Below are 16,022 nucleotides of genomic sequence, written 5' to 3'. Positions count from 1 at the left end.
AAATCAATAATTAGTCAGAAACATGATTATTATGTTGTTTATTGTGGTTTTGAAATGTCTTGATCTCCTCATGTGTTCTCATATGCTTTACCATCGGAGATGTGCACAAGTCGATACCCAAACCAAAAAATCATTCAACTGTAACGAGCGCTTTGGGGTATATATCGTTACAATGAGACAAGGTATCTGAAAGAAATATGGCGGAATACGGCTATAGTTGGTATGAAACAAGTCGTACATAGATGAAAATGTTGCGTTTTTAAGAATTCATGTCAGCTTTAATTTGATACGTATAAGAATATTTAAAAAGCATGAAATAAGTAAGGCTATACTTTGAAACTATAATAAGATATATAACATTGTATATAGCGATCAATTCCATCATTATAAGGATAAAAACTTGCTTTGCCTGTCCACATGTGATTATCGTTTACTGCATTCTTGTGAACAATCGTTCAGTACGATTGGTCAGTATTGTAAGTGGTATTGCTGGGTTTTGTATTTCATATCAAAGCAGTACAGTGGCGGATTCAGGGGGGGGGGAAACCCCTGCTCATTGAATTTTTTTTTACAAGTGTCATTTTATCGTTTTGTTGCATTGATAAGACTCTAATAAACATGAACCCTTTGTACAACTGTGATATATACATAAACTACGTAACAGGAAATCACTTTCCGCTTGAACGCACACAATACACAGGTAATCAACAGGGAGAGTGCCTCAGAGATCGGGTAGTCCGTGCATCTAGTGAAGTCGCAAGGTCACAGTACAATGTAGTCAGGTACCAACACCAGAAAACTGCATAGTTACGGTGCTGCTCAGTAATATTCTTTTGCTGATAAAATGCATGTTTTTTAAACTATGAATAAACTATAATTTAGTTTTTTTTACCGTTTTAAAAATTAAAATTAATATATATTTTTTTTAACAAAACCAGGTTGGCTTAGCAAACCCCTCTAGTTCTGACAGATTCTCCAGTTTATGTAATTTTTTCTTCAGTTTGAAATTTCATTAATTGAACACGTGTGTTTATATTCAAAATCATATTAACAGTATATACTCAAGTAAGTTGAAAAGCACTAGTTAGGGATTCTGAAAAGAATTCAATTTTTAATTTTTTTAGTGTTTAAAAATTTTGCACATAGTTGTATCTTGGAAGTCAGCTTGACATAGGACTAAATTGATTGTAGGTGCATTTAAAGTAAAGACAACTTGAAGTCAACTGCTTGCATTCCTAAAATTGGCAGATTTAACAATTTTTTTAAGCAAAGTCTAAAGTCTTGTGCTAAAGTTAAATTAAATTGAAAACATTTTATTAAAAAATTGTGATGATCAGTATTTAAAAAAGCTACAAAAACTACTCCCAAAATGCTGGAAAATGCACCATTTAGAACCATTTAAAACAAAATTTTCTCGGGGGAGGTCCCCCGAACCCCCACCTATGGGAGGGGGACACCCCCTCCCCATGCCCCCTTCAGTCCTTTGGGCCTCAACCCACCCCCCACATGAACTTCTGGATCAGCCACTGTAGTATTGCTTTCATTGAAATCATACATCCAATCGATGAGTAATATTTAAGGAATAACTGTCTTATTTTTCGAATTCATGAAGTGATCAATGGATTGGCTTGTGTGATAATTTGCATAAACGCCGAAGGCGTTTATGAATAAAATTATCACACAAGCCAATCCATTGATCATCTTCATGAATTCGAAAAATCTGACAGTTATTCCTTATATATGCTTTGATTCCGCCAATCCACGGGCTCCAAGCCTGCTTCTCTCTAACGTGGTTTTTTTTGGAACCGCGCCAAAACATTCATGTCAAAACTTTTTTTATCCACAAAGACTCGATCAAGCAAAGTTATACGCTGTTATTGGAATGATAGTAGTGTGATTTTGTAATCATGGTATCATTCATCGTCGCAAACCACGGTCAAAATGTACGATCCTCTCCCATTCTGGAGAGAGCTAAATGCGGACTCCAGACCGTGGCTTGAGACGATGTGAGCTATATGCGAACTCCGGACCGTGGCTTGAGACGATGGGAGTCATTTTGAATGCGTTTTCAAATAAAAATATCAGTGTCCAATTAATCGCACCTTGAATTTTAATTTGAAATCTACGAGACGAGAATGTTTTATTAACTACAATTTCACCAAATTATGTGAATCAGTTCTCTTAATTCTTAAAAAAAAAACTAAAGTCATGCATGCGCGGATCTAGAGGGGGAGGGGGGGGTCCGGACCCCCCTGGAATTTGCAAGGTTATTAAATTCAAATACTAAATCAAGTAAAAAGGGTCCTTGGACCCCCACTGGAAAACGCAGACGTCGACCCCTTGGAAACACAAGCACTTGTTTCGGAAATAATTTTTAAACCCATAGTATAATCATGACACAGGTACTTATTATTATACTATGGGTTAAAAAATTAGTTCCGAAACAAGTGCCGGTGCCTGAAAAACGCGGATTTGTGTTAAATTGGTATGAAAAATCGAAGGTTTGAAGCATTAGAAGTGAACGACTTTGAAAGAACAAGGACGCCTTGCTGTGTTTTTGACTGTAGCATAAAGGTGTGTAAATTGTTTTTTTAGTGAAAGGAAAAATGTATGAAGTTTGATAAAAAGAATCTGGAAAAGTTATATTCATAATAAGGTCAAGGTCATGGGAAGGCTGAGACAAAAATATGTAAAATTCCACACTCTTCAAATATACAAAAACTTAATTGTCATGAGTTTTTGTCATTTAATCATTGAATCATATAATATAAAACAATTATTGTTGGGGTGTTTTCGGTCAATACGATGATTAAGCCACCCTCGAAGCATAATATTCACCTCATCCTTCAAGCACGGTGAATTTTGTATTTCTCAGGTGTGAAATTTCAAAAACCAGCAATATAATTGCATAATATTTTGTTGTAACGCATATACATACATGTACTAGTTAGTTAACTCCTTGCGCAACGTCATGCTTGAAACATCTCTGCGAGCAACTTAAGTCAAAACAGAAAATCTGTTTTGTGTGGCCTTTAAAAAAAGAACCAAAAACTTTTTTTTGATGGATAGTATTTCTGGTACGTTTTTGACCAAAGAGTATCTATGCATAATGGCTTATATATATATATGTATGCAAACCGCGGTAATGTTTGAATTTTACGTCTTTTGTATTGATTTTTCTCACGGGAAGTGGCCATCCTGTCAAACAAGAGGAAAGGAATAAGACAGGAAAAAACATACCAAAAACAATCGAGAACGCTCTTTGAAAACTTTAAACGGAATGAAAGCGACAGTTAGATAGATTACGAAAGTGTCAATACATTTTTCGTTTACTATGCCACCACTCTGCCAAATTCAATTTAAGTCCGATAAAAAGAGAGATTAAACACGATATTCATTGATAAACGTTTCTATTTGATGAATCGAACTATTCAGAAGGGAATCTGTTATTTCTTAAAGATAAAGATTGAACAATATCGTCACTCTCCCGAGTAACTCGACCATTCTTCTTATAAATGACCAATAAATCTGTTCCATGGTTTGTATAATGCCTAACCTCTCCACAGAATACCCCAATGTTTACTTATCAAAACGAGAAAGTCCTTATCTTCTATCCGTAATTACGCCTCAAATCAAAGAAATATATGTATCAGAAAGCTTGTTTTTCTGTGGAGTTCTAGTCTGTTTATGCTAGAAGCAAAAATTTCTTCATATTATGGATAACTCGATAGAAGAGGATCGTCTGCTGACGTCCACTCCGATTCAGAGTCTGGATGTACCACATCTTCTGGATCCGGGTGAGAATCTTTCGGATAGCAAAAGCGATGATCGGGACACCCCGGATTTTGTCGTCAGACTTGGTACTTCCTTGGCCAGGTCAGAAGCAGAGTCACAGTACAAACTTCTGCTAAAAGAATTCTCACTTAGACCTTTGGAATCACAAAAGATTCCCAAACAACAATCATCCATTAACTCAGGTACAACCAGTATCCGGAGCTCCGGCCGTGTTTCACCGGTTCGACGTCGGAGCTCCGTAATTTCCATCGGTAACGACCTTCGCCGGCGTTCTGTGACGTCAGTGACTGGGGAGCAGCATCTCCGGATGTTGAGTCGAGGACTTGGTCGTCTGCAGAGGAGGAGGAGAATGTCTACCAAAGGTCTACTGTTCCCTCCCCTGCCCTCACCCCAGGAGGACCTCTCTCCGCGGGAACCGGTTAGTTCTCATGCTCTTATGTCTTATCTTTGTTGTAAGATAAAGATAAAAAGCAAAATTTTATTTTTCCTGAAAACTAAATATTCTAAAAGATTTTATATCAGATTTCTTTATTTGCAGAACTACGTACCGGAGAAGGTTAAAATTTTATACATACACCTCTAGTGCAACTGCCTCGATTGCACAATACATGTACATGTATTTTCATTTGCACTTTTTATTTTTTTTCTTTCTACGTATATTTTATATTCTGTTTACCCTGCACTTTGTTGTATCATTTCAATATTTCTCACAACATATGGGTAACCGGTGTTCATAATTTTATGATGATACACATTGTAGGCCATTGTCAAGTTCAGAAGAATCGCCAGGAGTGTTCTAATTGTATCCGGGATTTGGATTTGGTTAAAGAGGTGAGTACTAACTCCACCCCATCCACCTTTTATTCATAATGTAAATTTTGAACAACTGCTATTCTCGATATGTCATTGTCAAATCTGTCACGACTTTTACTTTGTATGACTGAGAAAACATCAATTTAATGGTCGCAGAGGTATATTTCTGTATGCTGTATAGAATAATGAAACTTGTTTAAAGGGGCTGGGGTTGTGGCCATTTTTCAGACTATTTTGACCTCCTTTAAAAGAAGAGCTCCATGTAAAGATTATACAAAAATGATCAAATTTAAAAAATAGAATGTATGAAATTTTTCTTTGCCAAATGATAGTTGACAGCTTATTTAAGATATATATCTAATTGTATTTATAACAGTTTTACAGTATGTACAGTTAGCCTTCAAAAAGTTAAACGACTAATTGAAATTAAACACTTTAAAAGTCATCTACAGGTTTAAATAGATTAGATATTAAGAGCCATAAGTTAAATTTTATATAGGAGCTGGTGGTTACCATGGCAACATGTTTTTCTAACAATTAACATTTGCTGCAAAGCAAACAATTGGCAATGACTGTTTCCAAAAGTTGAAGGTCAGATGTCTCAAATGCATGATAAAAATGTTTGGTAAATCAACTATTACATACGTTACTATGGTAACAAAGTATTCAAAAGTAAAAAAATAGTCATTGAATTTTATAAAGTCATGCATGTAAAATAAAAAAAACCAATTATAGGATGAAATGTGACCAAATTGAAAAAAGAGCCTAAACATATACCAAGAACAAAATATGATTTTTCATTTTGGTTGGCAGATTTTTACACTTCTAAAACCCAAAAAAAAGCACCAGTGAATGAAAAAATTCAGTCTTTAAATTCATGGAGATATATGCTTAAAAACAAAAATATTTTCTTTCCTTGGAATACCCTTAAATGTAGATTCCCAAAACTTTTATGATTGATATTTATTAACAGCTAACTTGACTTTTAATTTTGACTATCATCCAATCTTTAAGTGGATGCAAGAAGTTGGCACACAGGGTTTAATATTGATAAAAAGTTCACAACATCGAACATTTTCCCTTCTTGGTAACCATAGCAACAGTGTTGTTTTATTCATCAAATTTTATCAATATATGATTTTCAACTCAGTTCTTACAGATAAGTACTATTCAAGCTGAGTCCTTTCATTTGTTTCTTGATTAAATGGCAATTTAATTCTTAATGAAAAAATAATTCCAGTGGGTGACATGCAATAGCAATTATACCCAATTTTTCTAATTTATAACAGTGTTACATAAATTTTGCAGTTAAACCATGACTATATACTGGTCAAACATTTTCACTGTTTTTCTTATTTGATTGAACACATTTTAAAAAATGTACCCTTGGTTACCACTTACTTAGAGATATATTCTAAACAGTTTCTTTACAGTATAAGTGACATCAAGGTGTCATGTTTTTGTGAGAATGATTTGTTTGCTTTTTCTAGTTTTTATTAAGCCACAGTCAAGATTTAAAGTGGCTTAAAATCTCGATTTTTCAAACTTTTCCGGCTGTTGCCATAGCAACCCAGACACATAGCAACGAAATTTTGTTTTGTTTCTGGTGTCAAAAGTTTCAGTTGACCATGCGTGGCAACGAAGATATTAAACAACTAAATGTAATTAAACACCAGTGCAAAGAGCTCTCGAAACTGTCACAACCATCTCTAGAAACGCTACTGCGTGAAAATAGAAGACATCTAGTTAAAACAAATTGTGAACATTACCTTTAATAACCTTCTAAAGTACAATGTAACTAATCACTAAATATAGATACTTCAGGTCTGTAAGTACAAGTACTAGTATAAAAAGCTACAAGCCCAACACCTGCTATAAGGACAATTTATTTAAAAATCATTGCAAAGACTGACTCGAAAATAAAAGCCTAACATTTTTTCATCCTATAAATTGTAGCTAAGAGACAAGTTGAAAGAACTACTCTCCATACCCAAAGAACGAAGAACTCTGCAGAACATTCAAGTGGTGAGCCCAGACTTTAAAGAAATGACTCATTATAAGCGGCCTATTACCTAAGACGGCGCCTTTAATCAATGGTAATGTTTTTTTTTTCTATTTGACAGATAATGGCTCTGATGAGGGACAACGCCTCCTTTCAGGACTATCCCGTACACACACAGATACAACTGGCCCGCTGTATGCAGTACCAAAGGTGGGAAAATTTTTACATAAGAATAAAGAAATCTGCTAATAAAGAACAAAAGGGCCATTAGTTACTCAGGTGAGAGTTTTGGCCCATGGGCCTCGTGGATTGCTGTAAATTGACGTCAAGACGTGCTCTGGTTGCTGAACTTGCATACATTTTTATGACGAGTGACCAGGATGAGGTTTTTGGAACAGGATCAATCTACATTAACTTAAAGTCTTATGTTGACCAAAATTGCAAGGGCAGAACATCTAGAAGATTGCTTCGAATGCTGGATCTGACATTCATCCATATTTTTGTTTGTTTAACCTTCCTTCGAAAATTTTTCACTCAAAATTGAAAAGCCACTTCTTGGCGGAAGAGGTGAAACACATGGAGATAACGAACAGTATTCAAAAGTCCATAAACCAATACAAAACAGGAGCAGAGCAAACACAGACCTCCAAAACATCGGAGGTGGGATCAGGTCTACCAAGATGCTGTATTAGACTTACATGTACGTTTTCTGGATGATTGGCCAGGATTAAGTTTGGAGCAAACAGAAACTATTAGATGTACCTGAACCATAAATCGCCGTAAGGACAGTGCCAATTTAACTGAGAAAGGTCATTGTGATAGATTAAATATTGCAACTAAAACTCACTGTGAAAAACTTCATAACTGTTTTCTTTATTAGACAACAATACAGTATGTCTTTTTTATTTTACATGGAATCAGAAATAAACACATAACTGTAATTCATATAATTTCCTTAAATAATAAATTTGCAGTTACGAGGCACGCCGAGTGATTTTGAAGCAGGGCCACCCTCCGTCCATGTTTTACATCATGTTGACAGGCACAGCCATAGTGAACATCCTTGACGAAGACCCGCGAACGGGAAACAAATTCGTCCGAACAGTTCACGAACTTAACGGTGGGGACACGTTTGGGGTAAATATTCTCAATAAAAATATATTTGTTTGTTTGTTTCTTTGTTTGTTGTTTAACGTTTCTCTCGAGAATTTTTCACTTATATGGAGACGCCTCCATTTTTCGATGGAGAGCTGCAAATTTTGTGTTATACTCGGTACTCGTGGCCATTGAGCAAGAAGGGATCTTTTTCGTGCCAACACCCACTGCGAAACAAGATCTTGGTTTAAACGGTCTCATCCGAGGAACCAGCTAGTCTCCACGTCCCACAGTGGGATTCGAACCCGCGACGTAAGGATCAAATCCTTACTTCGCCTTTTTTAGAGTTGACGCTTCAACCACTTCGCTATGCGGGTAATGACCAGTAAAAATATGTAAAAGTCGTTGACTAAAAATCGTTTATCTGCGAATTCTGAAGGAAGTATAGGATGTGATTTTATTTAATCACTGGTACATATAACTTTTTATGCTCTGTTCATTTGTATATTTCAGGAGATTTCTTTGATACACGGGGGACTCCGCACAGCCTCCATCATTTGTAAAACAACGTGTGAGTTTCTAGTCGTTTTGAAAGAGGTATAAAAGACACCAATTCTTTAACTGAATATTATGTTGTATTCATTTTATATACATCTGAAACCAAACTGTTGTTTACTCGAATCAAATGTGTATTTTAAAGGATTTCGATGTCATAATCAAGGAGCCACTGCGAAAACAAAAAGAACAAAACGTAGAATTCTGCAAGTACGAATTTTGAAAATTTTATCAAAAGTTTGAGAATATTTGTTGCCTTTGAATACATGTTAAAATTCAAAATCCATTTAGATCACTGATGTTGTTCAAAGATTTCCCTTGCGAAAAAGCTTTCCAGCACAACACAACCCAGTTTTTCTACCAATATTTCAAGTTAGTCAGGGTTTTGTTATTAAACAATCTATTTATGAGAAGTAATAATACCAAATTTAAAAATGTTTAAAAAATAATATTGAATTGCCAGGTAATAAAAAAAGTATGGATATTTTCAGACCTGATGATGTCATTGTCAGAGACAGTCTGGAAAGTAAATACATCATTGTCATTAAAGCGGTAAGAGACAACATACCGTCAATGACTGCTTTTTATTGTAGAAAAAAAAAACCAAAAAAAAACAAAAACAAAAAACAAATAAAGGATGAAACTTATAATTTTTGAAAATCCTTTCTTTTTGGAATCAAGGGTAAATGTAAAATTGTGAGCGATTTCCAAAGTCGAAAATCAGAGACACGGCCAGACAGGATCAGAAAGATGTTTGAACCCGAGGTGGAAGAGGCCTTTCCCTTGTATACAACTATGAAAAAGATACAAGCAATGGACTCTTGTCCAAGTAAGAGTATAAGAGGCATATTGTATAAAGGGAAATAAAAACACTGTAAGGACAACTGGAAAACTAGAATACTACATTAGTTACTTTTGTAGGAACAGATAACAAACCCAGTTCCAGAGACAAATTTCGGATTGGGTTATTGACGGGTACGATAGATAGAGACAAGCTGGTGAGCAGCGTATCAACCCGTGTGTCGGTACGTATAGAACTGAAAAAGATTGGTCTAATACGATAGATATAGACAAGTTGGTAAGCAGCGTATCACCCAGGGTGTCAGTACGTGTCTGACTTAATATATCGGTATTTTTCAATTGGTACTAGATAAAGAGAAGATGGTGAGCAGCGTATCAGCCCGGGTGTCGGTAGGTACAGGAGGGAATAAGATTGGTCTAGTAATATAGATAGAGACTAGCTGGTAAGCAGCGTATCACCCAGGGTGTCGTTACGTACATATAGGGCTGAATAAGATTGGTCTAGTACGATAGATAGAGACAAGCTGGTGAGCAGAGGATTATCCAGGGTGTCGGTTACGTATAGGACTGAATACAAAGGTATGATACGATAGATACAGTTGTAGAGACAAACTTGTGAACAGTATATCTACCCGATCGTCGGTGCATATTGAACTGATACGATAGATAGAGACAAACTGGTAATCTGCGCATCATCCATCATCCAAGTTTTCGGTACCCATAGGACTGAAAAGAAAGGTCCAATAAGAAATACTGATTTGATCGGTACGGTACGATGAATAGAGAAGCTGGTGAGCAGAGTAAAAACCTGCGTGTCGGTACGTATAGCACTGAATAGATCGGTCTGAAATGATAAATAAAGACAAGCTGGAAGCTGGTGAGCAGTGTATCAACCCAGGTGTCGGTATGTATTGGATTGAATATAACGGCCTGGTAAGGTAGATAGAGATAAGATAATGAGCAGCGTATCAACACGGGTGTTGAATTAATAGATCCGTCCGATACGATAAGCTGATGAGCAGTGTATCAATCCATCTGTCGGTATGTACAGTATAAGACTGAAAGATCGTTCTGTTATACTAGATGAAGACAAACTGATGGGCAGCGTATCATCCCGGGTGTCGGTACGCATAGGACTAAATAGATCGATCCGTTACGATAGAGACAAGCTGGTGAGCAGCGTATCGTCCTGGGTGTCGGTATGCATAGGACTAAATAGATCGATCCGTTACGATAGATAGAGACAAGCTGGTGGGCAGCGTATCATCCTGGGTGTCGGTACGCATAGGACTAAATAGATCGATCCGTTACGATAGATAGAGACAAGCTGGTGGGCAGCGTATCGTCCTGGGTGTCGTTATGTATAGGACTGAAAAGATCGGTCCGTTACGACTGAACAATTTAGAAAGAAGAAGGAAGTAAGTGAGCATTATAATAGCCCAAGTATAGGTTCATTTACGGATTGAATTAATGCTGGGTGCAATAGAAAGAAAGAAGCTTGTGAGCAGTGTTGGCATGTAAATGGATTGGGTTGTTGATGAGTAGGTGAGCAGTGTGCCATTCCGGGTGTTTGGTACCTAAACGGATTGTTATTTGGTACAATAGAAAGAGATGCTGGTGAAAAGCGTGTCATTATTGAATTCTTGTAAGATAAACCTTGAGTAAATATGCACTAACAGAGGATGAATTTTAGTTACTGTTTTTATCAATTTAGCACTCTTATGCATGACTATTGCTATCTGTCATTTCCGGCCCTGGTGCTCGACTACTTGTTCCAATCGTCGTCAGATGGTCTCCAAACTCCACCGGATGTTTCGACTCTAAACAATGACACCCTCCAGCCGGTGGTTAAGCAGCGATGGCCAATCCACGATGGTTCCTGACTTCCAGCACGGATCGTCTCGGCGGTTTCACATCCAGCAGGATGACCTCTCTGTTGCTTCAGTCTTCTTTCTGCATCTTGCGTGCTCTTCCTGGTACTCCTAATCAGCTTCCACGCCAATGTTGCTTGGAACCCTCTGCAACGGACTTCTATTGGAAAACCCAAACGTTCCATCCCCTATTCTTGCAGTCTGTCACGAGGTGTGCATACTAGTATTTATTATTTAAGGCTCTTTCTCTATTGTGCCTTCTACAATTTTCTTCCCTTGACATGTTCAGCTATATTGCGATCAACGTCTTCGACTGCTGGAACATGTATTCTGCGTCTAGTCGCTGATTGGCTTTCACGATCTTAGGGAAAACTAACTTTCTGTCTAGATCCACTCCAAGATCCCACTCTCTATCCAGCATTGATGGCCACCATGTTGCTCATGTGTCAGTCGTTGTTTTCCACTGTCTCACAAATTGTAAATGTCTTTGTTTCAAGTCTGGTGGTTGTTATTCTCCCACACCTCTACAACATCAACCAACTCACACAGGATTTTGTATGTTTTGTCCTGTCACCATCTATACTTCCCTAAGTCAGCGCTTCTTGGCATCCTGATAGATTACTAGTATGTGCTTCAATCCCTTTCATACCACACAGCTTTGTGGCAACGCACTTTGAAAAAGTTTTTCAAAGTTTCGGTAAAATTGGTACCAGATCAACGCACTTTGAAAACTTTTTCAGAGTGCGTTAAATTTGGGACACACTTAACTCAATTTGAAAAAAAAATTTCAAAGTGCGTATTTTTTCAAAGTAACACAGCTTGCAGTCTGGGTCTTCGCTAAGTCCCCGTTGTTGCAAGTTTACAAGAGACGGGCTGGGAGTGTGTTAAACACTGACCTCAACAGGAACGAGATTCTAAACTGGACCATTCTATAACAATCCTGACCTTGTCTGGATTCCAGCTCCAGCGACCTAGTCATCTTAATTCTGAGTCCCATTACGTCATAACCAAGCAGCGGCATTTCGCTACCTTGAATTCTTCGACCACAGAAGAAACTGGTCTCTGTAATCTAGTTGAGTTGCTGTATAGTCCAGTCGATGTAAATTGTGGTGGAAATTGTAGCCATCAATCTAGATACTAACTTATCTTCGTTTCCGTGGCTTCGACAGTATTAGTTGCGATTTTAAACATGAAGAACAGCCACATACGTCTTGGTAGGATACCATGCTGGTAGATCCATGCCTTTTATTTCCCAGGTAATCCACATCCATCAACTATTTCTAGCCGAGAAAGGAGCTTCTTGATGCTATCTTTATCTGTGGGAGATTCATTTAACTACTTTCCCAAACATTTAAATGGGTCTCTTACTATTGAGAGGGATCTCCTCTCCTTGAATTTGCATCATGACTTTGCCTGTTGATACGCCCCTTCCTCGTTACGGGACATCTAAATTTCTACGGCTTGAACTTCTTACGTACTCAGGAAACACTATCTTCTAATGCTGAGAGGACCCATCTTGCCTGTATATGAGTCGTTGTTGTCGCTGTGAGATCATCCATAAAGTATCTGATATGTAGCTGATAAATACCTTATCCGAAGTCCATTCTTTGCCCTCGTTTCTTTTTATGTACTCCAGGTCACTATTCATATACCCATTACCATTACTTTTGCGAGGAACGCTTTTACATTCGATGGCTTACTTTTACAACAGGACAATGTACGGAAGCTATTTTACGTTTACGCTATAAATATTTAGCTCAACGAACATAGCGAGTTATTTAAAAGCATAAATAAGATACCCTTGAAAAAATCGTCAACCACCATACCCTCAACTTTCGGCCTTCACGTGTTAGTGCCCCTTACACCATACCTATGACCACTAGAAAGGTTTTCTGATCTATTATCAATTCTATACATCCGTACATGATACAGGTTTAAATGTCCTAGTAAACCGTCAACTGTAAAAGTCAGTGCTTCTCGCAAAAGTGCTTAAACAGGATAGTAGATAGCCTGTGACCATCCCTTTCTCTACTCTTTGCCAGGATGTGGTCGAGTCATCAACAGTGAACTACATCTTGATTCCTCCGAAGTATCTGTTGACAATTCCCTGAACATTCTCTGGTATATGGTACAGCTCCATCGCCACTTCAGTTAAATTGTGGGACACAGATCCATAAGCGTTGGCTAGACTTCAGCTGTGCTTTTCTTTTTCCCCCAGACCTTCGCTATTCTAAACTGTTTATTCAGCTCTTGTAGTTTTTGTCGACATTCTCTAATCTTTCGCGTCCGCCTATTCAGGGTCTGATCTTTGTGCTCATTTCTTGACATTCCTTTCTCTGTCCCAAACTGTTCTTTCCCAATGTTATACGCCATGTTGGTAAATATCTCTATCTTCTTCTCTTCATTCCCTTGCGTTGTTGACTCAAGAATTGTGCTGACCTTTTTGATCGAAGATACTCCACACTACTTCATCATCTCCTTTTGGCCATGCAATTTTTAGCCTCTTTTCCTTAACATTGTGTTTGCTGATCCATACTTATTTGAAAACCAAGCTCCTCCATCAAGACTCCGTTGTTGTCTTCGGAAGACTCGGACACGGAGAGATTCCTGGCTTTGTGGGTTGTATCCAAGCTAGGATCTTGCTGATCTCCCAGCTGGTTCTTTGCGCAGTGTTTGGATTGTCGCATTGGTATATCCTCAGTCCTCGGACTTTACCGTACGCACATCTATCAGCCTTTCCTTTATCTAATGTTAGTTGCGTCATTCTCCTAACTTGAGTTGTTCATTGTCGTTACCTTTAGATCTGACTTTTCGAGTCTCTCATCCTCCACCCCTCTCGGAAGTCTTCTAAGGGAGTTCATCAATTTTCTTTCGGTCTTTCTCAGTCGATCGTTATCCAATCTTTCAGATACAGGTTTCCCAGATTAACAGTACTAGTACGCATTTGCAGGAAATGACTTTCTGGTATCTGTCAGTTCGTCACTCTTATGCATGCCTTTCGCTATCTGTCAAGTCCGCCCTAGGTGCTCCCTGTCGGTTCCGGTAGTCATTAGATGGTCTCCATTCTTCACTGGATGCGTCAGTCCTAAACCATAATTTCCTACAGCTGGTGGGTCAGCAGTGGTGGTCAATCCACTACTCGATGGATCCGGACTTCCAGCACAGATCTTGGCTGTACCAATTTCAGCAAGAAGACTTTCTGCTTCTTCTCCCAGTCTTCTGTCTTGCGTGCTCTTCCTGGTACCCTTATCGTGCAAGCAGCTTCCACACTGATTGCACTGTATTAGAAGAAACTTTTACTTGGAAAATTATCTCTCTTATCAGAGGGTCGGTCTTCTTTAATTCGGCTGAAAAAAGAAGGGGTATAAAACTATTTCATGTCCTTGTTTTGTCAACTGGATTAAAGCGAACTAACAGTCTGTGGATAGGAAAAACCTATCGTCTGAAGTTCTGGAAACTGGTCAGAGAATTATTAATCATGTACGTATAGAATATAACATACAGCTTTTCTTTGTAGAATTCAGAAAGTGCCACAGAGAAACTGGCAACCACAGTTGATGATGAAATAAGTCAAATGACACTCCGAAGACATTCTGCTGGTAATAAACACATCTGGCCATGTTGATTTTTTTCTTTTCTTATATTCAATATTTGGATTAAGTGAAAAAATAAACGATTTTCAGATCCACATAGAAAATCCCAAAAGTCGGATCGTAGAACGATGTCCTCCAAACCACGGCTCATGGAAGAAATCCCGGATTGCGAAGAGGTACTGACTTGTTTTTGTGCTTCTCCTAAACACGTACATACTAGTACATAGCCTCAGAAACAGAATCATCCTAACACACACCATCAAACACACATACATATAAGTATATTTGTTTTCTACTTTCCTCGTTTCTAGGACTATGTGCCACGCAGTAGATGTTCCGAGCCCATCATCACGGCCTACGCCCAGATTTCAGAATTAAAGACGGGACAAGTATTTGTATGTAATTCTGATATTAGAATGAAGGTTATGGAGATAACGAACAGAATTCAATATCAAAGTCCATAAAACAATACAAAATAGGAGCAGAGCAAACGCGGACCTCCAAAACATCATAGATGGGATCAGGTGCCATGGAGGAGAATTAAATATAGCATTTTGTTTCGATAAGTACCGGTAAATCTCCAATGAAAAAAAGAATGCAAACAAGTGTCAGAGAAATGAACCGTTATTATATCTACGAAGTTTTGATTAAGACTTAAAAGAAAGAGTTGGATATCAATCATTTTAACTTTCAGAAATTTCACTATTTTGAAATTTATTTATTTGTTATTTTTGCAAAATCTAAAACACCCGTATGCTTATCATTAAAAAGAGTCCCGACATGGTACGAAAGAAAAATCATGTTTCCTATTGGTAAATGTATTTTTTCTGTCGTCATCATGTTCTATATTACGTCTAATAGGGATTGGAGTCTCTGATCTCCACCCCGTCCACACAACTGAGTCTGGTCAGCGAGGGGGCGGAGTGTATACTCATTTCTAAGCGGCTCTTCCTGAGGGAGGCTAATGTTAAAGTCCTAAGGATTGTCACAGACTTGGTAAGTTAGCATTTTAATAGATGTAATACATACAGTGTATTGTTTTAAAAATAAAAATAGCCACAAACTCTAAAGTTTACTTTCCTTTTCCCTTGGTTGTGTAATGGATAGATGCTATGCCCGATTTCGGACTACGATTCTTGCGAGGAAACTTTGACTAAACATTACATGTACATTTCTTTTGCAGGTTCAAAATTACCCCTCTCACAACTATATAAAAAATCAGGTGTTTAATTACCGGAAATGGGTGCAGTATAAGGCAAATTTAGAAAAGGAGGTATTGACCAACATTCAGAGGAAAAACAAAGCTTGGATAGGGGGCGTTCCCGCAAAAGGATGAGGATTTGCGTTGGACTTTGTGAAATTTACACTTTTAATTAGAATGTTATCTCAGATTTAACAACCATACAGTATTAAAATGATTTATCGTTAATTGTGTTTGGGTATTTTTTGGAGGAATAGGAAGAGCTAGTTTGAACAGGCCACTAAAGATAGTGAAAG

At 37.7% G+C, this 16,022-nt stretch overlaps 1 protein-coding gene across 1 annotated transcript; it reads left to right on the top strand.

Annotated features, from left to right (window-relative positions):
• Positions 1-3,085: 3,085 nt before the first annotated feature.
• LOC134228939 (uncharacterized) lies at positions 3,086-15,929 on the top strand. The gene is given in 17 exon segments (XM_062710632.1): positions 3,086-4,213; positions 4,556-4,630; positions 6,565-6,633; positions 6,732-6,820; positions 7,585-7,747; positions 8,219-8,302; positions 8,406-8,470; positions 8,552-8,632; positions 8,752-8,812; positions 8,942-9,089; positions 9,182-9,285; positions 11,837-12,031; positions 14,450-14,531; positions 14,616-14,701; positions 14,837-14,920; positions 15,387-15,521; positions 15,709-15,929. Coding segments are annotated over 17 exon segments (2,172 nt in total). The 5' UTR covers positions 3,086-3,715; the 3' UTR covers positions 15,862-15,929.
• Positions 15,930-16,022: the final 93 nt, after the last annotated feature.

Source organism: Saccostrea cucullata, unplaced genomic scaffold (assembly GCF_032062105.1).
Source record: "Saccostrea cucullata isolate Sc308-1 unplaced genomic scaffold, CSIRO_AGI_Scuc_v1 ctg341, whole genome shotgun sequence".
Classification (NCBI taxonomy): Eukaryota; Metazoa; Mollusca; class Bivalvia; order Ostreida; family Ostreidae; genus Saccostrea; species Saccostrea cuccullata.
Note: the sequence above shows the minus strand (reverse complement) of the source record. Positions and strands in the feature narration are given on the sequence as shown.